The 24,263-nt window shown below is 38.0% G+C and overlaps 1 protein-coding gene across 3 annotated transcripts; it reads left to right on the forward strand.

Annotated features, from left to right (window-relative positions):
* The first annotated feature begins 392 nt into the window (after positions 1 to 392).
* fktn (fukutin) lies at positions 393 to 23,013 on the forward strand. 3 transcript variants are annotated; one of them, XM_060846148.1, is made up of 10 exons: positions 393 to 456; positions 2,120 to 2,253; positions 5,255 to 5,314; positions 7,484 to 7,678; positions 11,486 to 11,763; positions 13,641 to 13,773; positions 16,418 to 16,547; positions 17,997 to 18,130; positions 18,966 to 19,090; positions 22,463 to 23,013. In XM_060846148.1, the coding sequence occupies exons 2-10, from the start codon at positions 2,149 to 2,151 to the stop codon at positions 22,674 to 22,676; spliced, it is 1,374 nt and encodes a 457-aa protein (XP_060702131.1). In that variant the 5' UTR covers positions 393 to 456; positions 2,120 to 2,148; the 3' UTR covers positions 22,677 to 23,013. The 3 variants fall into 3 exon arrangements, with proteins under 3 accessions (XP_060702131.1, XP_060702137.1, XP_060702145.1); XM_060846154.1 differs by lacking the exon at positions 2,120 to 2,253 and having other exon boundaries at positions 395 to 456; positions 22,463 to 23,010; XM_060846162.1 differs by lacking the exons at positions 393 to 456; positions 2,120 to 2,253 and having other exon boundaries at positions 5,267 to 5,314; positions 7,488 to 7,678; positions 22,463 to 23,009.
* Positions 23,014 to 24,263: the final 1,250 nt, after the last annotated feature.

Genomic DNA, 24,263 nt, shown 5'->3' on the forward strand with positions numbered 1-24,263 from the left:
TCCCACCCACTCGCCTGAACGCCGCTCTGACCCGCCCCCTTCCCGTCAGCCACTCTGACTCCGCCGCAACCTAACCGACTCTCCGATCCCGCCAACTCGCGAGCATTCCATTCTGACCCCGCCCCCTTCCCTGGCCCCGCCCAAAAGACGCTCTGATTCCGCCCGCTCCAAGACGGCCCACTTCGGACCACGCTCTCTCCCTCTCAGTCACTCTGACTCCACCCACACGCAGTCAGTGTCCCCGAGCCCACCCCTCCCTGCCAGTTATATTGACCCCGCCCCTCCCTCTGACTCCACCCCTCCCAGTGGGTCACATGGATCACGCCCCCTCCATGTCCGTCCCCCTGTCTCCTCCCCCTCCCTGTCAGTCATATTGACCCCGCCCCGCCGCCACGATATTTGCGATGTGGGCGGGCTTTGGTCGCTGTGAGTTGGGCATGAATCTTGGGGAAGGAGGTGAGTAATGTTGGCAATGTTTGTTTTTTTTTTGCCTTGGGGGTTATGGATTTGTAACTCCAGCAATAGGACCTGAGGCCTAGCAGTGCCCGCCCTCGCCCTTACCCATCGCACACTCCCCTTGCCGATCCTCCACTGTGCAGTCTCTGTTTGCTGCCCCCGCCTCTAACACCATTCTTAGTATTGGACAAATGACCCCAGTTACCTGAGCAGTGGTTTATAACAATGCAGTAATGTTTTGCGTGTGTACTGTAGTACCCCAATGCATTAAGTCAAGGGTCTTTTTTTTCATGTAATTATCAACTGCTTTCAGATTTGTGTACAAATGCCACTGCCCCTTTCCACTCAGTCTTTTTTTTAAATTAGTACGTTTTAGGTTGCCTTTCTATCCATCCTTCCCTGCACAATGCCACATTTGCGTTTCTTTTCAATTAATTTCATCCGTCATTAAACTGCTCTATGTTACCTTGAAGCACACTTGTCTTCCTCACTGTTTACAACATTGATTTAGGTTAATTTCATACGTGATTATATTTTAGTTTGTCCCGTGTGGTAATTGAAAGCATGGATGTTGGCAGTTTGATGTCACATTTGCACTGGGATGAATTTCTGACCACGCAGTTTCCACTTGCAAATATTGCCTGGTGCCATCTGGTCTCAACTAATTTGATGCTCATCCATCCCTTTGTTTACCCCTAGACTCAAACTATTTCAATGCACATCCAGCTAGCTTCTCACATTTTACCTTGGAGATAGTGAGGAATGCAGATACTGGAAAGTCAGAGTCAATAAAATTTGGAGCTGGATAAAAAGCAGCAACCCTTTATCAGGACTCTTGAGTTGTGGTGAAAGGTTCTGCCCGAAACATCGACTGGCCTGCTCCTCTGATACTGCTTGACCTGCTGTGCTTTTTCCAGTTTCATGTTTTATCAACTCCCACATTCTATCCTCAATAAATGGAAATCATCCAAAAAGCTCTGCTGCCTGTAGCCTAAATCACATCTGATTCACCCACATCACAGTAGTCACTGACCAATATTTGGGTGGCATTTGAGCAGTAGCTTAATTCTCATGCTTTGTTTTAAAACTTCTCTATACTTTTGCCACCTTTTATCTCATCAACCCCCTCTAGCCCCAGAACCCCTCCAGTATCTGTACTCCTCTAATTACGGCCTCTTGAGCATCCCATATTTTAATTATTTAACCGTTAGTGGTTGTGCCTTTGCTGTCTAGGTCCTAAACGTGGAAATTCCCTCCTTCGATGTCTGTTTGTCCCTCCTTTGGTGTCAGATTTGTTTTATTTTGTCCCTGTGAAGCATATTTCATTATGTTATGTAAAGACAAAGTTGCCATAGTCCTACTGGACCAAGAGAGAGAGGACTGTTGGTAGTTTACTTTGAGATTTACCACACCTCAGGCGAAGAGAGGTCCTTTATGGTAACCTCAGCCAGTACGGGAATTGAACTTGTGCTGTTGTTGTTACTCTGCATCGCAAACCAGTTGTCTAACCAACTGAACTACCCAGCCCACATTTTATTATGTTAAAAGTGATGTATTTTAGTTGGTGTAAAAGGGTGTTATCTGTCTAGTATAGCAGTGGTGGACTGGTCTGATTCAATTCAAGTGGCTTGTATCACTTCTGAAGAGTTTCATTCTTTTCCAGTTATTGGAAGACAGGACAATTGATGACCAATGCCTCGAATCAATAAGACCATCATTTTGACCCTGCTAACTGTGATAAGTTTCATATTTCTGTTGTTTCAGCTGTATTATTATAAAGAGTACTTTTCATCAAAGGTAAGTATTGCATTGAGCATTTTAGTTATTATGGTGACAATTATTAAAATAATAGGAAAATTGCAAACACCAGATTTTTTTACACAGGAGTTTTGTGAAATTTATTACTTCTAGCATTATTTATCCTGCCAAGGTTTAAAATGATTGCCTATCTCCTGTTGCTCTTCAAAAGACAATGGTGAGTTGCCTTCTTGAAACATTACAATCCACGTGATGTTAGGGAGGTAGTTCCAGAATTTTGACCGAATAGCAATATATTTTCAAGTCAATCTAGTGTGAGACTTGGAGGGGAATCTGGAGGTAGTAACGTCCTAATGTGTATGTTGCCGTAGTTCTTCTAGGTGTTAGAAGTTTGTATGACGATATTGAAGTAAATAGGCAGGAATCTCAGAGCAATTGCAGCATTCATTTCCCAGAATGTTTTAAATTTAGATTTTTTTTAAACTTTGTAATGCTATTTTTAATCTGAAGTTTTGATTCACTAAATCTTCATTTGATAGTGTACTGTGGTCTTAGCCAGCATCTACAGATTTAAACAGGTGTCCTTAAGATACTGGACCAATCATAGCAACCCACTGCTGCTCAACTGAGTTTAACTGATTAGATATGGATTAGGGATTGACCTGGAACATTTCTGGTATGAAGTGGTCAAACTATACCACAGTTTTAACAATTTAAGCTAGGTTTTAAAAATAACATTTATATTTCTAAATTTAAATTCCATGTCTTCCCAAGGATAAAAATTCATATTTTTAATCCTTCAATGCAATGGCAGATGGAGTTGAATAGACTGCTGCCAACCCAAATGTAAAATAAATATTTTGTACCTGTTTACCAAGAAGTTAAAAATCTCTCAACACCAGGTTATAGTCCAACAAGTTAATTTGGAATCACTAGCTTTCGAAGTGCTGCTTCATCAGGTGGTTTTAACTTTGTCCACTCCCGTCCCAACAGCGGCACCTCAAAATCATGTCTATCAAGAAAGTACTCAGACCATTATGTCAGAGGAGGAAGATCTGTAACACAAAGGGTTCAAAATTGATGATGAAATGTTAGATAAGCTACTATGAATGCTTAAAATTTACAATTTATCAGGACTAGATGAGATTGAAAGAAGTTGGAGTGAACATTACAGGTGTGCTGGTCATAATCTTCCCATCTTGCCCAGACTCGAGAGCATAATTGCAAACATTGTGCCCATGTTCAATGCATATTGTGCCAATATGAGAAGCAGCATGCAGAAGTCTAAAAAGACACAGAAGTTGGTGGACTAGATGGAAAATGAATTTCAATGTGGAGAAGTGATATGTATTTTGATAGGAAGAACATTGACCACCCATCTCAAATGGAAGGTACAATAGTTAAATGAATTCAGGAGTAGAAGAACGTAGGTGTATATCTGCATAAATCATCAAAGGTGGTAGGATAGTTAGAGCAGTTAATAAAGCGCACTGTATCCTGGGCTTTATTAACAGAGGCGTAAATAAAAAGAGCAAAGATGTTATGCTGAACTTGTATGAGATATGTGTTATACCTCAGCTGGAGTATTGTGTGTCATTCTGGCCATCACTCTATGGGAAGGATGTAAATACAACAGAGACATTTGTGTAAATCTCTTCTGCACTGTCTCCAGTGATAAGTTTCAGTTAGGAGAACAGATTGGAGAGGTTGGAACTGGTCTCCATGGAGAGAAGAAGGTTAAATAGAAATTTGATAGAAGTTTTCAAAATCATAAGCAGTGAGGAAAGAGTAGACAGGAAGAAACTATTCTTGCTCATAAAAGAATTGAAGACAAGAGGGCATAGATTTAAAGTGATTTGCAAGAGTAGCAAATATGATGTGGAAAAATATTTTCTCATGCAAGGAGTGATTCATGTCAGGATTGCACTAATTGGATGTATAGTGGAGACAGGCTCAGTTGATGCATTCAAGAGGACATTAGATTATTATACGAATTGAAAATGTGCAAGGGTTTGTGGAAAAAGGCAGTAGAATGGCACAAAGTCTTAACTCTGATTGGCTAGTTCGTACAGATACAATATGCTGAATGACCTCTGTGCTGTAACATTTCTGTGGTTCTGTCAAAATTCATTGTTTGACAATTGGACATGAAATACAGATGGGCTGACTACAAGTTGGCACACAGGATATGGAAATTGGGCAGTCCTGTTTTACATTTTTCTTGAAATAAATATTGAATTTCTTAATTTGAATAATGGAATAATTCACTAATGCATACAGTGTTTCTTTAAATGCTTACTTTATGAATTTTTAAAAAATTTTTTGCATTTGATGGCATATTGATTTCAGCGTATTTCTTTCTAACTGTTTGGTAATGCTAGGTTCTTTTGCACAATTATCATCTTGCCTTTGCATGAAGGGCTATCATCGAGAAGGTTACACATTCCAGTCTGTCACCCTTGCTTTCAGATACCTGCCTTTTTGCATTGCAAGAGTACTTCAAGAATGGCTGATTTAAGCAATGTGCATTTTGTGATTCATGTTCTGTCCAATATATAGGTGTCTAAAATGATAAACTTTAATTTTTATTGTTAGTTTGTGTGCAACATGCACGATCTTTTAAGTTCTGATTATTTATCAGATTCTGCTGACCATGTTAAGCAGCATACCTGCTTATGGTAGTCCTAAACAGTTCTGAGAGAAATTTAAAAATTTTGCCTGACCTGCATTGCTGTAAGCAAAATCCGTGGTCTTCTGCAAAGTCTGATAGATAGGTAAAGTGAGTTGCTGCAGCTCTTTCTCTCACTAGGTGCTGCTTTTACATTAATGTGATTTCACAAGGGAAGTCAAATATTATTAAATCCTTAAAAGTCCCTTTTTACATTTCAGAACCTGTGTACACAGAGCTCCAGATAAGTAAAAGTGTCAAAGGTTTTCTCAGTCCTATGTTTTTATAGGTTGTATTTCAGTGTGATGTACATAGATTAGCATTTACAAGGATTTTTTTAAAAACAAATTTTGTTGTCTTGGTTTGTTTTAGAATGGGTCATACATTTCTGATTCCAAAGAAAGTTATTCCATGGAAGACAGTGTGCATTGGGTATGTACATCATTCACACCTTGTTACTCTTCTGTTTTGACAAGAGAAATTTGAGAAGAACTTGCAACTGTATCTGTGTCCATCGCATCTCTGATGTTTCATGTCCAATGAATGGTGTTAACGTGTAGCTACTGTTTTGTATAAAGAATTAGCATTTTGCATATAGCATGATCTAATAAACAGTAATTAAACTAATGACCAGTTTGTTTGATGAGGTAAGAATATTGGCTGGGACATGGGGAGCAACAATCTGATTATCTCCAGACAATGTCAAACTCTTGTCAAATTCACCTGATTTAACAACTTGTCTTTGCAGTAATGCCTCTGTATAGCACTGATGCATCAGTGTTGTGTTTTATATAGGCTGTTTGATGAAGAGGAAATGCAATGTAAATTGGTGAGAAGGACTAAGGAGGATGTGGTTCATGGCGATCGAGGAAAAGGAACATGCTGGTTGCAATGCCACATGATATTCTCTAGGAATTCAGCCCTCATGAGCACTGCTTATGAAATGTAGCTTATGTCTGAGCATGATCACCAAGGGAATTGTGAGGCATTTGTTTGGGGAATTGCAGAGAGGGTTTCTGAGATGTTTGTTTGCTGAGAATCATTTCACCATCAAGATCCCTCCAAGTCGCAAACCATTTTAAATTAGAATTATTTTTCCATTCCTCCACTGTTACTGGACCAAAATCTAGGAACTACCTTGTAGCAGCACAGTAACTGCCCTAACGTCCCAAGCATTGCACTGGTTCACTGAGGCAGGTCACCACCATCACCTCGAGCAGTTAGGGATGAGCAATAAACTCTGGCCTAGCAAGTGACACTCTCATCACTTGAACATAGTATACTCTAGTTCAAGGACACAAAGGCACTTAAACTAGCGCAGCCAACATCAGTTCATTCAATTGAGGTAGGCAATCTAACCTGCGACTTCTCCTTCTCAGTGTGGTTCAGTGAGTACACTTTGCACTGTTTTTCCTTAATGTCATCTGTCTAAAGTGATACATTTCACTTTTGATCACACATCAATTCCTAGCTCCTGACTTGTGAGTTGGCCTATGAGAAGAGAGAGGCCAATTTTACTCAATGTGCCCTAATGAATAAAAGAATGAGTGATGATCACATTGAAATATAAAATTCTGGAAGTTGCTGAAAGACAGTTTCCCACAGCCAGAAAGTTGTGACAGCTGAAATGAGGAGAACTGTCTGTGTCCAAATGGAGCATTTCTAGAATTCTCTACCCTAGAAGACTGTGAATGTAAAGTTGTGGAATTTACTCAAAATTGAAGTTGATAGAGTTTTGGATATTACAATAAGTAAAGGATGTGGTGTTGGGGTGAAAAACTGGAATTGATGCATAGGGTCAACCGTGATTTTCTTGATAGTGGAGCAGGTTAGGGGGGTATACGTTCCTGGTCCTCGTTCTTAAATTCTACCAAAGAAATGGCAGACAATTCCATTATTCAGTTATTCTTAAGTATAAAGGTGATGTATCTTTTGAATTTTTTTTTGTCTTCCTCTTCTCTCCCTCTCCTATGTCAGCAAATCTTCGCACCACAAAAATACTTCTCTGACAAGTTACTGTAGTGAGTTCTGATCCAGCCGAAACCTGCAAAACAATATTTGTTTTCTGAATCAGCATGGAGTAGTGGTCAAGTATTCTTCTGCAATTGTTTGGGAATTTCAGTGAAATTTGCTAGATGTTTCCATATTCTTTTTTAGTAGGTTATTGCCACAGTGAAATGGAAATACGTGATCTCTGAATGACCCTAGAGAAAGATTTGGATTGTGCTGCGTTTGTTCTATGTTGTTTCATTTTCCATATCTGCAACCTAATTTAAGTGATTTATTGTTCCACTGTGTGAACAGAGGTGGCAAAGGCTCATAATATAAACTAAATTATAAACACTTGCATACTTTCACCACCCTTGAGCTTAATACCTATCTACCAACAAACCTGGCACCAACATATACAATCTTCTGTAGTTCACTTTCAGTTTTTGATTCAATCTAAACACTTTTTTGACTACTCACTGTCCAGTCTGTAAAACACCTTGTGCTCATTCATTTGACTGAAACAATAATAATTGTATAAAGGATTGTGTGTTCTTAGTAACTGGTGATTTGTTGTAATTTTGTTAATGCTGCTTGTGTATTTTTTCCTAGAAAGTGGTCAAAAAGTTTCTTGATTTGGCATCGATCCACAACATTCCTTTATATCTTATTGATCCACTGGTTTTGGGACGGATGAATGAAAATGTTCAGAATGAAAATCCCGACAGTAGGTTGAACTGCAAGTATCTGTGTATTCCCAGAGGGTTCACCACGTTTGCGCTATTGGACAAATTTTGGAAAAATGATGTAAGTGCCAACTCAATGTTATGGATGATGTAATGCTAAATGGAAGAGGCTAAAGTAGTTTGCTTTGTCCATTGTTTATTATCTGACTGTACATAAACATGTAAAATGTCTATCATATGTACAATGTTAACGTGACAGAACTCGAAGAATACAAAGGTAGTAGGAAAGAACTCAAACAAGGAATTAGAAAGGCTAAAAGGGGCGATGAGATGTCTTTGGTAAACAAGAGTAAGGAAAATGCCAAAGTGTTTTATACATGTAGAAGGAATATGTGGGTAGTGAGGAAAAGGGTGGTGCACTCAAGAACACAGGAGGGAATTTGAATGAAGCTGGGAGAAGTGGGTGAGATCCTTAACAAATACTTTGTGTTGGTGTTCACAAACGAGAAGGACATGATGGATGGTGAGTCTTACAAGTTTCGGCTGAGTCAGAATTCACTACAGTAACTTGTCAGAGAAGTATTTTTGTGGTGCAAAGGTTCCCTGACATAGGAGAGAGGGAAGAGGAAGACAAAAAATTCCAAAGATACATCACCTTTATACTTGAAAATAACTGAATAATGGAATTGTCTGTCATTTCTTTGGTAGAATTTAAGAATGAGGACCAGGAACGTATACCCCCTCTAACTTGCTCCACTATCAAGAAAATCACGGTTGACCCTCTGCATCAATTCCAGTTTTTCACCCCAACAACACTACGTCCTTTACTTTTTCTAATATCCAAAACTCTATCAACTTCAGTTTTGAGTAATATTGATATGATGGGGCATGTCAATATAGAAAAAAAAGGAGGAAGTTTTGGATGTTTTAAAAAGCATTAAGCTGTAGAATTTTCCAGGACATGATGGCATCTATCTCAGAATGCTGAGGGAGCCAAGTAAGAAAATTGCTGAAGCTTTGTATGAAATTTTTGCATCATCTTTAGCCACAGGAGAGATCCTAGAGGACTGGAGAATAGCTAATGTTGCTCCTTTTAAAAAAAAAAGGGTCTAAATGTCTAATCTGGAAAATTACAGACCAGTGACTCTTATATCAATCTTAGCAAAATTCTAAGAGAAGATTCTTAGGGATAGGATTTACTCACATTTGGAAAAAAATTGGACTTGGTAGCCATAGATAACATAACTAACAAATTTGATTGAGTTTTTTGAGGAAGTAGCAAAGGTGTTTGAGGGCAGGATAGTAGATATTGTCTGTATGGACTTTAGTAAGGTCTTATGGCAAAAGCTGAAGTCACCTGGGATCCATGGTGAGCTGGTAAGATGGACACAGAACTGGCTTTATCATCTAGGACAGTGAGGCGGTGGAAGGGTGTTCATTTGACTGGACTTCTGTGACCAGTGGTGTTCAGTAGAGGTCAGTGCTGGGAGCCCAGTTGTTTGTAATATATACAAATGATTTGATGGCGAATGTAGGTGGCCTGGTTAATAAGCTTGCGGATGATGTAAAGATTGGGAGAATGGTGGGTAGTGAGGAGAATTGCCAGAGGATATAATAGGATTCAGATAGGTTGGGGACTTGGGCAGAGAAGTGACATACGGAGTTTAGTACAGACAAATGCAAAGTGACGTACTTTGGGAGATCTAATGCGGGGGAAGGTCGATAGTAAATGACAGAACCGTAGTACCATTAATACTGTATACACAGGGATCTAAGCATACAGGTACACTGTTCTTTGAAAGTCACAGCACAAGTGGATAAGAGGTCAAGAAGGCATATGGCATGTTTGCCTTCATTAGTCAGGGCATAGAATTTAAAACTTGGCAGGTCATTTTGTGGTTGTTTAGAACTTTAGTGAGGCCACTTCTGTAATATTGTGTACATTTTCTAGTCGCCACATTACCAGAAGGATGTGGAGGCTTTGGAGGGGGCACTAAAGTGGTTCATCACAATGCTGCCTGGGTTTGGAGGGTATTGACTGTGAAGAGAGAGAGGATGAATTTGGTTTGTTTTCACTTGAATGTCGAAGGATGAGCAGGTGACTTGATAGGATTTCAAAAAAATGATTACAGAACTGGCCAAATTGACAAGTCAGTGTCTTTCTCCCAGGATAGAAATATTAATTGCTAGGGTCCATAGGTTTGAGGCAAAAATGGGTAAGTTTAAAGGACTTGTGACAGGCAGGTTTTTTACACAAAAAGTGGAAAGTGCCTAGAATGTGCTGCTAGAGAAGGTGATGGAGGTGAATAGAATAGCAATATTTAAGAAGCATCTTGGCAGATACATGAATAGGCAGGGAATAGAGGGATATGGACTGCATAGAAACAAAAGGTTTTTATTTTGGAAAGGCATCATGCATCTGCTCAGTCTTGGTGGACAAAAGGGCTTGTCCTGGGCCACACTGTCCTTTGTCCTGTATGACCAGTGCCTTTTGGATTTTTAAAACTGACTTTGCTTTATTATTCCCATCGGGATGTGTTTGTTTTTTTTTTGTAGAATGAAATGAAATTAAACTGCATATTAGAAAGGCAAATCAGGGCAGGATTATACACTTAATGGTAAGATCCTGGGGAATGTTGCTGAACAAAGAGACCTTGGAGCGTAGGTTCATAATTCCTTGAAAGTAGTCACAGTTAGACAGGATAGTGAAGAATGCATTTGGTATGCTTTCCTTTATAGGTCAGCGTATTGAGTACAGGGGTTGGGAGTTCATGTTGTGGCTGTACAGGACATTGATTAGACCACTTTTGGAATACTCCATTCAATTCTGATCTCGCTGCAATAGGAAAGATATTGTGAAGCTTGAAAGTATTTGGAAAAGATTTACAACGATGTTGCTAGGGTTGGAGGGTTTGAACTAGAGGGAGAGGCTGAATGGGCTGGGGCATTTTTCCCTGGAGTGTTGGAGACTGAGGAGTGACTGTATATGGAGGGGATGGATAGGGTGAATAGTCAAGATCTTTTCCCCAGGGTGGGAGCATAGGTTTAAGGTGAGAGGGGAAAGATTTAAAAGCAACCTTAGGGGCAACCTTTTCATGTAGAAGATAGTTCACATATGGAATGAGCTGCCAGAGAAAGTAGTGGAGGCTGATACAATTACAACATTTTAAAAGGCATCTGGGTGGGTATATGAATAGGAAGAGTCTAGAGGGATATGGGCCAACTGTTGACAAACGGGACTAGATTAACCTAGGATATCTGGTTGGCATGGACAAATTGGACCAAGGAGTCTGTTTCCATGCTGTATACCTCTATGACTGTGTAGGACTTCTGTTTTGAAACCCAAATAATTCTTTGAATGAAAACAAATCAAATCAGCATGTTCTTTATTGTAGAACTAGGCAATAATTCTTAAATTAGAAATTAAAATTAAAATTTTATAATTTTGAACATTTATGAAATAAGCTTGAGGGAAATATCTGTTTGTTCTGAACTGAGCTAGTTATCTGGTCTACATACAGCTGTTTGGCATCTCAAAATTTTCAGTTCATTTTGAAATGCTGCACTTTGGGATTCTGAAATGTGTTTTCTACATCTTAGTAATGTGCTGAAATGATTTCACTGGTTTATTTCAGAGGAAAAGAAAAGTTGAACTAGTTACATGTGTTCGTTATGTTCTGTTCTATATCTTTTGTACATGCTTCGGTTTAACCTTGTTCATTAAAAGTCAGGTTTACGTCAGCTACAAAGCCATTTGGTTAACACTAATCCTAATGCATGATACCAGTTGTTTCAAAGGATGAAGAGAAATCTCTTGCACCAGTTTTGACCGTATCAAACCAACTGATGTTTAAATATTGAGAAGAGGCTAACTTCAGATTTTATATGCTTTCATTTTCCCAAAAATATTTTTTTCAATTCACCTAAGGTGTTTCTGAAGAAAGAAGCTGAAGAGGAGGGTTTTCAATGGATGGAGTTGAGTGGTAAAGATCCACGACTAGCTGGAATGGGTGATCTCTCTGGAACAGAAATTCCATTGCACTGCATCTTTAAACTACAGAATCATGCCATCCACTTGGTGGTATTTTATGAAAGGAGTGGCAATTTCCTATGGCATGGGCAGCTGCGGCTCAAGCAAAATATGGACAAAACTTTTGTCCATTTCCGCAAGCTGCATTTTGGACGTTACCCTGGAGCCTATAGCAAGTAAGTGCAAATGAGCTGGTCTGAGACCTGATATAGTTCGCGTTGTTGGTTGAAGTCAAGATCTGTTGATAGCATTCAGCTTGATGTCTGGACTTTTTTTCTTCTTTATTCCAAGAGAAAGGACTTTTCTACTTGGACAGTGAATTTCAGAACCTCAGGATATCCCAAAGTGTTTCACCGCCAACGAACTACTTTCTGAAATGTCAGTTGAGAGGCCCACCTGAAAGCCATTGAATATGTTTAATTAAAGTCCCAAAGTTAGTAATTTGGTTAATTATGCAAAAGGTTGTGGACAAAAGATAAAGTAGCAAACACATGTGGACATAGTTTTGGAACTCAGCTTCTATGAGATGAGATAGAAAAGTGACTCCAAGTAACATAATGTGTTGTTCCATCTTTATTTGGATTGTACATTAGAGTCATAGAGAGGTACAGCACAGAAATAGACCCTTTGGTCCAACCTGTCCATACTGACCAGATATTCCAACAAAAGCTAGTCCGACCTGCCAGCACCTGGCCCATATCCCTCCAAACACTTCCTATTCATATACTCGTCCAAATGCTTTTTAAATGTTGCAATTGTACCAGCCTCCATCACTTCCTCTGGCAGCTCATTCCGTACACGTACCACCCTCTGCGTGAAAAATTGGCCACTTCGATCTCTTTTTACATCTTCCCCCTCTTGCCCTAAACTTGCACCCTCTAGTTCTGGACTCCCTGACCCCAGGGAAAATACTTTGTTTATTTATCCTATCCATGCCCCTCATGAATTTGTAAACCTCTACAAAGTCACCCCTCTGCCTCCGAGGCACCAGGGAAAATAGCCCCAGCTTATTCAGCCTCTCCCTATAGCTCAAGAAATCCAACCCTGGCAGCATCATTGTAAATCTTTTCTGAACCCTTTCAGGTTTCACAAATCTTTCTGATAGAAAAGAGACCAGAATTGCACGCAGTAAGACAACGGAGGCTTTCTCTCGTTCTCTTGTTCTACCTCTCTCTCTCTCTCTCTCTCTCTCTCTCTCTCTCTCTCTCTCTCTCTCTCTCTTCCCCCTCCCTCCCTCCCTCACTCCCTTTCCCTGAGAAATTTCTAACTCAGCTTGTGAATCTTGCAGAGATGTGTAGTTGCTCAGCCCTGAAGAATATTCGATGTGAGATCAGTAGATATTTGAACTCGAGGAAACAAAATATATGTGGATCAGTCAAGAAAGTGGAATCTAGTTTGCGGATTACCTTTGATTTTATTACATTGCAAAGCAGAGTTATGGAGCTGCTCTCATTTGTTCTGTTCGTCATTAAATGTACTCCTAACTGATTAGATTTTAACTTTCTCAATTTTAAACAAACGTATTAGATTGGAAACTAGCATTTACGTATTTTTGGAATGAATTACATTTTGGGATCAACAAATGTGTAGTGACTCTAACTTTGATTTGTCAGCAGCAGGGTACTATTAAAGCTATTTCATTGCCGTGTTATATATAAGTTAAGTAGTTCTGAAGATTTAGAGAGATGGTAATTCTTTACTAATTACCATCATTTATTTCCCTGTCTTAGAGGGTCCATAGTAAAACTGCACATTACCACAAAAATACTTTGCAAACATGTATTTGCAGAGGTTCTTTAATAAATTCACATAGAATTAGTGATGCAGGTCACCATTAGCCAAGGAAGTCCCACAATTAAGCATGTTTGTAGCTTGTCACTGCCCAAAGATGTAATTGTGTGATGTATTCTCAGTTGATAAAGGGACTATTATTGGATACTGTCTCTTGCCTTATTTAATGCTGTAATGCAATACTGAAACAGCTGTGAACAGGGGAAAGAGAAGGGTCAATTTATGAATTTAATTTGCGAACTCTTTTTTTTTGCTATTACAGACCTAATCTACACCTGGCTTCAATTGATGGACTACAAATCCAAGTTCCTAAGCAAATAGCAAACTTTCTAGAAGAGGTTTCACAATCTAGGTTTGTTGAATGCAGATACAAGGAAGCAAGAATGTTTTATCAGGTTAGTTTGTGTGCCAATTCATTCTCGATAGTTTGGCCAAGTCTTGTTGTCACAAAAAGCCATAGCATGTATTACATTGAAAACCTTTTTAGATTGAGTAACTTTTTGCTGTAGGTCAAAATATTCCCTAGTTTTGATGATTGGATGCACAGTTCAAGATGTAGGTGATAAAAGGTGGGGCTAGAAAAAGGAATGGACTCTAACCTAATGCATCTTGCTAATTTTTGGATAGGATTTTTCACTGTTGAGTTAAATATGTAGCAAGATCGAAGGGAGGAGGAGAAAAAAGTAATTTGTGTACACTGAAATAGAAAATGGAATCTAAACGTCAACCGACATAAATTGAAGAAAAATCATTGCTGAATACTATCTGGACTACAGCGACTTAAAATAAGGATTTATAGGTATTTTTCAGTATTGCTGAAAAAAAATTGTGTTAAAGCTTTCAGTATTACACTTATCAAGACATTTGCTAGACTACCAGTGTAAAGAGGGACAGTATTTTGTACTGAGGAGAGAGTGCTGATTAATTGGCGAGTGGACTTCGTTGAGGACGTTGACAGACAGTTAACTGCTAAGCTTTGTTTAAATCAAACCAGACATGTTGACTCTAATTGGTCAAGGTATCATAGAGTCATAGAGATGTACAGCATGGAAACAGACCCTTTGGTCCAACCCGTCCATGCTGAAAAACTATCCCAATCCAATCTAGTCCCACCTGCCAGCACCTGGCCCATATCCCTTCAAACCCTTCCTATTCATATCACAATCCAAATGCCTCTTAAATATTCAATTGTACCAGCTTCCACCTCATCCTTTGGCATCTCATTCCATGCATGTCCCACTCTCTGCGTGAAAACGTTGACCCTTAGGTCTCTTTTTATATCTTTCCCCTCTGACCCTAAACTTATGCCCTCCCCGACCCCAGGGAAAAGACTTTGTCTATTTATTCTATCCCTGCCCCTCATAATTTTGTAAACCTCCTATAAGGTCACCCCTCAGCCTCTGATGCTCCAGGGAAAACAGCCCCAGCCTGTTCAGCCTCTCCCTGTAGCTCAGATCCTCCAACCCTGGCAACATCCTTGTAAATCTTTTCTGAACCCTTTCAAGTTTCACAACATCTTTCCGATAGGAAGGAGACCAGGATTGCATGTAATATTCCAACAGTGGCCTAACCAATGTCCTGTACAGCTGCAACATGACCTCCTCACTCCTGTCGTCAATACTTTGACCAATAAAGGAAAGCATACCAAATGCCTTCTTCATTATCCTATCTACCTGCGACTCCACTTTCAAGGAGCTATGAACCTGCACTCCAAGGTTTCTTTGTTCAGCAACACTCCCTAGGACCTTACCATTAAGTGTATAAGTCCTGCTAAGATTTGCTTTCCCAAAATGCTTACCTCGCATTTATCTGAATTAAACTCCATCTGCCATTTCTCAGCCCATTGGCTCATCTGGTCCAGATCCTGTTGTAATCTGAGGTAACCCTCTTCACTGTCCACTCCACCTCCAATTTTGGTATCATCTTGAGGAATTAATCAGTGAATGATTATTGTCAATTTTATTAAATTGGATCAGGTAGGGTGTATTTAAATGTTCTTTCTGTTTGCAATTTAAGACCAATTTGGCATTTAACAGGCTCAGAGTTTGGTGCACTTGTGCGCAATGCAAGCTATATATGACTAAACAGAATATGCGCACAATCTGTTTCATATTAACAGAATAGGTGACAGTCATTCCCTGGTTCATTTCTCAGGTCAATCATCAGTTAATTTTCCTTGTTTAAAGTTTGAGAGAGATTGACAGTTTATTGTCAGTCATCACCTAACTGCATGCTGGATGCATTCATCGATCAACACTTCTGCCCTTATGGTATAAAATGTTATTCCCCTTATATTGGTATTCCTGCATATCTCCTGGTGATTGCAAGACAAAAGGCTTCAATAAAATGTGTCTTTGCGCAATGCTCCACTTCTTCTATTAGGTTACGATATTTTTTGTTCAATGTGTTCAGAGTTTGGAATGGTAAATCAAAGTTACTTTTGTGATTGTATTTAATTGAGGTCTTATAAGATTTATTGTGAACTTTTGAGGGAAAGCAATGAGTATTTTGAGATTAAATAACTTTGAAGCACAAAAGCTGTTCATAATTTTGAAAGAAGGTTCAAAGAGTCAAAGGTACAATTTACCCAAATTAATACAGAAAAACCCTTAAAAATGGCTTGATGGAAATCCTGTCCAACAGTTCTTACAAAACGAACACATTTACAGTCACTTCCTAATTGTATACTTGATTTGTATGTTTTTGTACAACTACACAAACAGTGTATAGCTGATGTTTATGTGGGCAGTATGTCTTGTCCAAGTACATATAGCTTCAGATTTATTCTTCAATAGCTCGATTACAGCTTTATTTGTATGTTGCCAGTTTGCGCATCATGTAATTTTGTCCTATCTCAGATTGCTATGTCTTGTTTGGATTGGAAGGATTTCAGCTAATATTAACATACTGTATCAAGGTGGTTTTTAAAATCTGTCTTTGTTCACAAGCGTGTATCTATTTTTAAAAGAGGGTGCTTTTGTGTTCTCTGTTTTATATCCCATGTAAGACTTGTTTGTTTGTTTGTTTGTTTTATTATAGGTGTACCCTGAGGACACATCACAAGATGCTATGGAATTTAAAAAAAAGGCAAAGGATTTGCTTCACCTGGCTGCAAAGACATTGAATGGACAGGAAATGCCATTCTGGCTCAGCAGTGGAACATGCCTAGGTAAAGTACCATGCCTACATAGCTTTTTGAAAAAGGTTCTAAGATTTGTTTTGGGAAGCATTCTGTAACAAATAGTATAACTGATGAAATAAGGTGAAAAAGAGATGTGTGAGTATTAAAGTTTTCCCCATATCCCTGAACATAAGCAATCCCTTGCCATTTATGGAACAGGAGGACTAAATTGATGTACAGTAATTAAATAGATATAATAACTTTAGGTGGAAATTGCCACTGTAAGGGAGATTAAAGAAGTTGGAACGAATCTGGAGTTAGTAGAATAACTCAGGAATGACCAATAATCTGTGAGCTGGATAGAAATATGTTCAGTTAGAAAATTGTGTACATCAGTAATTAAATGTATTAAGGATTAATTAAAAGCCTTTGATTTCTTGGAGTTCAAAACAAGAACCACATTTGGAAAAAGAATGATGGGAAAGAGAGGCTGTAAAGTTGCAAGATATATGTGATATGAATACAACTAGAATATTTGATTTGAAATTTCAGGGTCAAAACAAGGATGCAGATTTAAAATAATTAAGATTCTTCCAACACTTAAAAGAATCCCCAACATACATGCATCACCTGTCACTTCCCTTCCATTGCTGAGCACTGACTATAAAGGGTAGACCCTCTATAAGAATGGTTATGGTCAAGTTGACATTGACTGACTTATTTTTGAAAGAGTTGAAACCAGGCCAGAAAAAAGGCTGATAGTTCCAGAGCATTGCTTCTTTTTGCAGGTGGGGAAGGAAGCAAAGTTGAATGGCAGGTATGTGAGAGAATGGATAAATATTTAGTTTTATCTGAGCTTTGAGGATTTATGCTTATTTATGCAAGGATCAAATGGTTGAGACGGTATAGTTTATTGAAAGAGTGAGCATTGATGAGTCAAATGCTTCTAATTTTGTAATTCTTTTCAAATAGAAAATTTGCATGTTATAGAGCCTTTTATGACCTCAGGATATCTCTAAGCACTTCACAGCCAATTATGTAATTTCTGAAGTTAGTCACTGTTTTAATATAGGGTTTTGAGCAAGTGAAATACTTGTGATAGGATAGAAAATTGGTTGGACTACTGATAAGCAGCAGATTAAAAGACTCTGTAGAAAAGGACAGTTTAGAAGAATGGAAGGAGGTTGGGAAAGATGACAACATGGTACTGAATTGCAGGCTGTATTTTGAGTGGAGTGAGAGGTGTATTTTTTTCACCATTGGTGCGGTAAGAGAAATGATGAGCTAGTTCTATTTTTCCACTTTCAAAAGCAAACGGACAAATTTGCAGCCAGACGAACTTTGTAAAGTGATGGTGAGAATAGAAACAATTGCAGCTGAACTGTTGACATGTCTGAATACATGGCCTTTTGCTTATGTTGCAAGTATTTTGGAGTTTAGTGGAACAAGCTTTCTAAAATCAATGTTGCCCTAAATTCTCACTTCTGATTTTTCTAGGATGGTTCAGACAATGCAATATCATTCCATACAGTAAAGATGTGGACTTGGGAATATTCATAAAGGATTATAAAGTTGATATTATCACAGCATTCCAGAGGGCAGGACTGCCACTGAAACATAAGTTTGGTAAAGTGAGTCAACTGCATAATTTTTTGTTATCATTAATCATTACATTTCTTAGATAATTGAACCCTCTGTGTAATAATTAAATGCTCTATAATTTTGGAATCAATTCCTTTCACAATTAAGAACTTGAAGATTAAAAACTACATAATTGTTTCAAGTCTCAAATAAAATTGGTTCTTAAAAATAGTCTCAAAGCTTGTTATGTGAATGATGGCAATTAGCTCAATTCCACCAATTGTTATTAACTATGATAAAGCAATTTGGTTTACTTATAAAACATCAGATCAACAAATGTCAGCTACTATATAATGAAGCAGTTCTTCAGCTGCACGTGTTATTTCCTCATACAGCAGCAAATGTTATTTTTCTGGTATTTTAAATATTATTAACAAGATAATTTGGAGGAAAAAGTGAATTTACCTGTTGAAGTGCATCCAAGACGTTTCTGCAGTGTGTACCTGATTTTTGTGAATCCTGATGCTTGAGTTCTGCTGTGAACCCAACGATCAAATTATTTTACTGGGCTCTTACACATTTTGTTTCTATTTGCATGCTGTATGTTTGAGTGAGATGAATCATGAGAGTTTTAAAATTTCATCCCTTTTCTGGATATATGTTGCTCCAACCCTAAAAGCAATTGCGCAGCAGAATCAGCAACAAAAAATATATTTTAACAATGTTAATAGTTAGAATTATTGATGGCATGTTTTTAAAGATGTTTGAGACAAAATTTAATTTTATGCCAATGTAATAATGCTCCTGCTTTTAATCCCAATTTCATCAAACCATTGAGGTGTACATTAACTCAGTTTGACCTTTTATTATTTCCTTTTTTTCCAGGAAGATGACAGCCTGGAGCTTTCCTTTCAAGCAGCAGATGTGAAATTGGATATATTCTTTTTCTATGAAGAGGATGATTACATGTGGAATGGAGGAACCCAGGCGAAAACTGGGAAAAAATTCAAGTATGTTGATTAACAGCATTTATTTTCTTCAACTTGTGGTCAACATTCATCCCCTTTTTTTTATTTTTCACCCATGTGTGGATTGAATTTTCATTCAGTGCACCAGTAGCAAAGTGATTTGCAGGTAGTGGAGCAGACTTGTTGGACCAAACAGCCTACTCCTCCTCATTTGTGTGTCCAATGTTAGTGAAAACAAAAATCTGCACGTAATACTTTAAAGAAATCACCATAAGTATGGAAGAAGAATAAGTACCAACCCTGGTTCACGAATTACTCTGCCGACTTACTGAGTTAAATTTTAAATCCACCATGAAGGCATTTGGTTGTATTAACTCATACACTCTCAAATGATGTTGCTGACTCTTAATTCTTTAACTTAGCTCCATCTTGCTACCTCACCCAGCCCTCGTATTTACCGCTTACTTTGCTCTTCCCTGCCCCGATACGTTGTGAAATAATGTCGGTTAATCATTGTTCCTGATTTCACAGTTCACCAAAAGTAAGGACAGAAAAACACACGTTTCATATGTAATGGCAGAATGTATGTTGCACATTGTTGTACATATATGTGTAAGTAAAAAATGAGGTCTGCAGATGCTGGAGATCACAGCTGCAAATGTGTTGCTGGTCAAAGCACAGCAGGTTAGGCAGCATCTCAGGAATAGAGAATTCGACGTTTCGAGCATAAGCCCTTCATCAGGAATGTGTGTTGCACTGATTCTCTGCATGCACAACTCATCCTGATTTCTATAGTTTGTATAATTTTGATTTTTGTTTCCAAAGGGGATCAGGGTAATTTTTTTTTTACTGTTTTCTTTACAATGCAGTGCTTATGGGTCTCTTCTGATTTGGGTATGGATCAAGAACAACAGATCCCTAATATTGACACTGAAGGAATCAGTCAAAGACTATGTTTTCATTTCTGAGTCAGAGTGCTGGAGAAACTCAGCAGGTCTGGCAGCATCTGTTGAGAAAGTGTTAATGCTTTGTGTCCACTATGACTTTCTACAGAACTGGAGTGAGTTTCTCTAACACATTGTCTGTGTTTCAGATTTCCAACATCTGCAGTATCTAGCTTTTACAGACTGACTGAGGTCATGTAGCAGGGCATCCTTAAAAGTAACATCAGAACTGTTCGATGTGCATCATGTTTAATAGTTTTCTTTCATCCAACATTAATAAGGGCAGTTAGTGGTTGTCGCACTATAATAAACATCTGTTCATCAATTATTTTCAGTTTTAAAAGAAATCCAAAGATTAAGCAGTAGTCTGTTGGTGTGCCTCATAAATAGTGTCATGATTACAAATTACTTTTTTAGTTTAACAATAAACTTTTAAAACCCAACTTCCAAGTGAGTAATAATTGTTTTCCAATTTATTCCCCTTTTTATTTTATACTAGAAACCTTAAACAAGATCTTTTAGTCAAAACTGACTTCAAGAATCATTAATATTACAGGAGTAATCCTCATTTTGTGTATGGCTTGTTTGTGAAAACCGTCTCCAGATCATATCCACTTTGATATCCACCCTATTTTGCATCTATTGAATTAGAAGAAAAAGTATCTGCAGATGCTGCCTTTTTAGTTGCATATTTATGGAACTGTAGCAGTTTGTGCCTTTGTGAAATAGTACATACGCTGATTGAAAAATAAATTATTTTACTAATTTATGTAAATTACAATTGCTTTCAACTTAAAATCGATCACATTTTGAATTATACCTATAAACTGCAGATTTTTTTTAGTGATGTTTTGCAAAAAGCCAAGCATTTGGTTTTCTTTCTCAAATGTTGATTTCCATTGATGATACCCTACCTCATTTTGTTATTTTACTGTTCAAGTTTCAAACACGTGAAATGTTTATCTTAACGTGTAAAGCATAAGTACCATTCACCTGGCTAAATATTCAGTCCTTGCCATGCCAGTTTGCATAAAACTCAGCATGAGCAACAATTCTGTCCAGTTTTCCTGGGATTGAGACCAGCTTCACTGCGGTTGAACTATTTCTGTTGGAGCAAATTACTGCAGATGCTGGAATCTGTACTGAAACCAAAACGTGCTGGAAATCTCAGCAGGTAGGCTGCATCTGTGGAGAGAGAGCAAGCTAACGTTTTGAGTCTAGATGACTCTTTTTTTTCAGAATTTGCCCTGAAACTGGAAGAAAACATGGCCAAGTGTTGCATTCAAAGCATATAGTTCACATCACTAACAAGACATCTCTTTAGCACCTTAATGGTTGACCAAAACTTTTTGTTTTGCTTCACAGGAGGCTTATCAGACACATTTTGACACTAAGATGCATAAGTAGAAATTAGGACAGGTGACCATAAACATTCAAAGTTCTTAGGAGTATCTCAAAGACAGATGAAGCAGTTAATGCAAGGAATTCCAGTGCTTCGAGCCCACGTATTTGAAGGCAAGCCTGCCAAAAGTGAAACAAAAGAAATGGAGGGACACAGGAGACATGAATTGAAAGAACACTGAGTTCTCAGAGAGGGTTGAGTGTAAGAAATAGCTGGAGTAGGCAGTTATACCCTTTTCAATTTGTAGGAGTGGAAGGAGATTGCACAATAAATGGTTAGTTTGCAGGCCTGTCAAAATGATTGATTCACAGAAACTAGTGAGTTATAGAGTCTTGTATTTTCTTATTAATGAGAAAGTTGCTTTTAAGAAGTTAGTGTAACTAAATGGTGATTTTTTTATCATAGCTTTGGCAGTATCCAACAGCATATGAAGCACAAAATGCTAGAAATACGTAGTGTCTGATAGTATCTGTTGATGGAGAATCTGATCTAATTTTCACAGCTATGACCTTTCATTAGACCTGTGAAAAGTTAGTGATATAATGGGCTTTGAGAAAGTGAAAGGACAAGGGTAGAAAAAAGAACAAAAGAGATTTGGTGAATTGAATTGAAAAGGAATGGCAATAGGACAAAAACAAAACAAAAGATGTTGCCACAGGAGGTGTAAATATTAGGATCCTGAACAAAAGCTGCAGTCCAAAAGCAAAATAAAAGAATTAACAGGGCAAATAAAACCAAAGAAACAAGAAACAAAGTTGGAACTGAGATTGTGGCTAAATTTCTTGAACTCAATATTAAGTCCAGAAAGTGTTAAAAGTGCACGGTCCAAAGAGTTGCTGTTCCTCGAGGTTCATTAGAGTGCTGCAGAAGGCCAGAAACCGGCATAGTTTTCACTATGTGGAGAATTAAAGTGTCGGGAAGCTCAATGTTTGAGATTGCTCTTGTGTACTGAATGATGGTATTCCACAAAGTATCAACCAGTTTGTATATTTGTTAATTTTTATGGTTTTGCATAAATATCCTACTGGTATTGTCTGTTTATTCTTATTATCAAATCGTTTTTTGCAGATACATATTTCCTAAATTTACCTTGTGCTGGACTGAATTTCTGGAGCTGAAAGTGCAAGTCCCCTGTAAAACACTCCCATATGTGGAGGCAAACTATGGTAAGAACTGGGCAATCCCTATAAGCAATTGGGATTGGAAAAGTTCACCAGCTAATGTGCAAGAAAATGGAATTTGGCCTATCCAGGACTGGGATGAAGTCATCCAAATACATTGAGCATGGCTTATAAATGAATGCAGTGATGATAGGAAGCTTGACGTTATACAAACTTAACTGTACGGAAAAGGGCAGTCCAATTATAATTCCTTCTCCTAAAACAATTGCTGAATGCTTGTCACAGTACCTGAAACTGAGCAGGTCGATGACGTCAACTGCTGTTATTGGTGTTTAAAGATTTTCCTTTGATTTGTAAAATGAGTTCTTCTTCATAAGAAAGACTATTTGGAAACCAGAACTGAACTGACATTTTAAAGATTATATTAACTGAGCCTTAAGTTTCACAACTGGAATAACATTCTAACAGTAAAAGTAGTAGTTTAGAATAATTTTGTTAATATTGTGCTAAAGAATGCTATTTTGTTCAGATCAAAATGTTAACTTATTCATATTTTAAATTATGTATTTCATGCATGGAATTCTACATTTAACTTAATGTTTTGGAAAGAACACAGGCAACTGCTGGGCACAGATGCTCTGTAAAAGATTGCTGGAAAGCCTTATGCAAAAATACATGGTGCTGTAGTGTGTACTATTCCAGAAAAGAGTTGATCCAGCCAGGAAAGTTTGTTTTCAAAACAAATGCACCTTTCCCTTTTTTCATTAATATGATCCTTTTACTCCACTTCCTGATTTATGCATCGTCTTGGTTACTGAGCAAATGTCTCCATGGAGATGTCATTCTAATGTAAATTAGTATGTAAATATAAATGCAGCAAAGTACAAGCTGTGGTTTGGACTCTGAGGGAATTGCTTTATTATGGGTTTGAAATTATATTATTATTTAATCTATCTGCTGTATATAAAACTTAGCTGGGACATTGATGCAAGCTTGTGAGACACCTCTCTTTTAATGGAGTCCCATCTTATCAACCCAAACAAATCCCAAGGTGTTTCCTTGGGATTTCCTAAGGAGCACTCCCAACCAAATACAAGTTCCACCTGCACACCGCTAAAGTGAAAACCCCAACATGATAATTTTTCTGAACCAGTGCTGAGTGACATTGGATAATGATGCTACAATAAACGTTAAAAGTCTGTTAAAAATCAGTCATACCACTCATTTGTCTTTAATGCGTTAGCACCAAAATGGTGAATGTTTATTTCTTAAACTGTGCTGTCTTTCGGCTCTGCTGAGTTAACTGTCCACGGCCTGCAAAGCGGGAGAAAGTATCCAGGTGAGGTCGTCTGTCAGGTCAGCTTACAAAATTTTTTTCATTTCAGTGACCGTTTGTAAGGGACAGTATGAGTTAAGTAACTGAGACATCAGTTTGTCTTTAAGATGCTATCCCATTTTTAGAGGAACAAACGATATCAAATATGTTGAAGTGTCAGTGAAACAGAATCATGTTTGTTTTGCAGTGAAGGCTGAAAATCATTCTGACCCTTGAAAGTTCTTGCTGTGAAATTTGTACTTTGTTTATATGTTGAAGATGTATTTTGCTACTTTTACTGAATTTTTGGAATAATAATACTTTATAGTTTCACCAAACAATAATGCCCTGTATTTGGAATAATTGTTGTTTGAATGCAAGATGAATAGCAAAAGTTTAGAAAACAATTATGTGCCAAGATTTGATACAGGTT

The sequence above is a fragment of the Hemiscyllium ocellatum genome, chromosome 2 (genome assembly GCF_020745735.1).
Source record: "Hemiscyllium ocellatum isolate sHemOce1 chromosome 2, sHemOce1.pat.X.cur, whole genome shotgun sequence".
Classification (NCBI taxonomy): domain Eukaryota; kingdom Metazoa; phylum Chordata; class Chondrichthyes; order Orectolobiformes; family Hemiscylliidae; genus Hemiscyllium; species Hemiscyllium ocellatum.

Bases quoted from the DNA above. Each gene is read 5' to 3' on its own strand.
- fktn (XM_060846148.1), top strand. From the start codon at position 2,149: ATGCCTCGAATCAATAAGACCATCATTTTGACCCTGCTAACTGTGATA. The intron at 16,548-17,996 runs GTAAAGTACCAT...TGATTTTTCTAG, and splicing joins CAGCAGTGGAACATGCCTAG to GATGGTTCAGACAATGCAAT. The intron at 18,131-18,965 runs GTGAGTCAACTG...CTTTTTTTCCAG, and splicing joins TGAAACATAAGTTTGGTAAA to GAAGATGACAGCCTGGAGCT.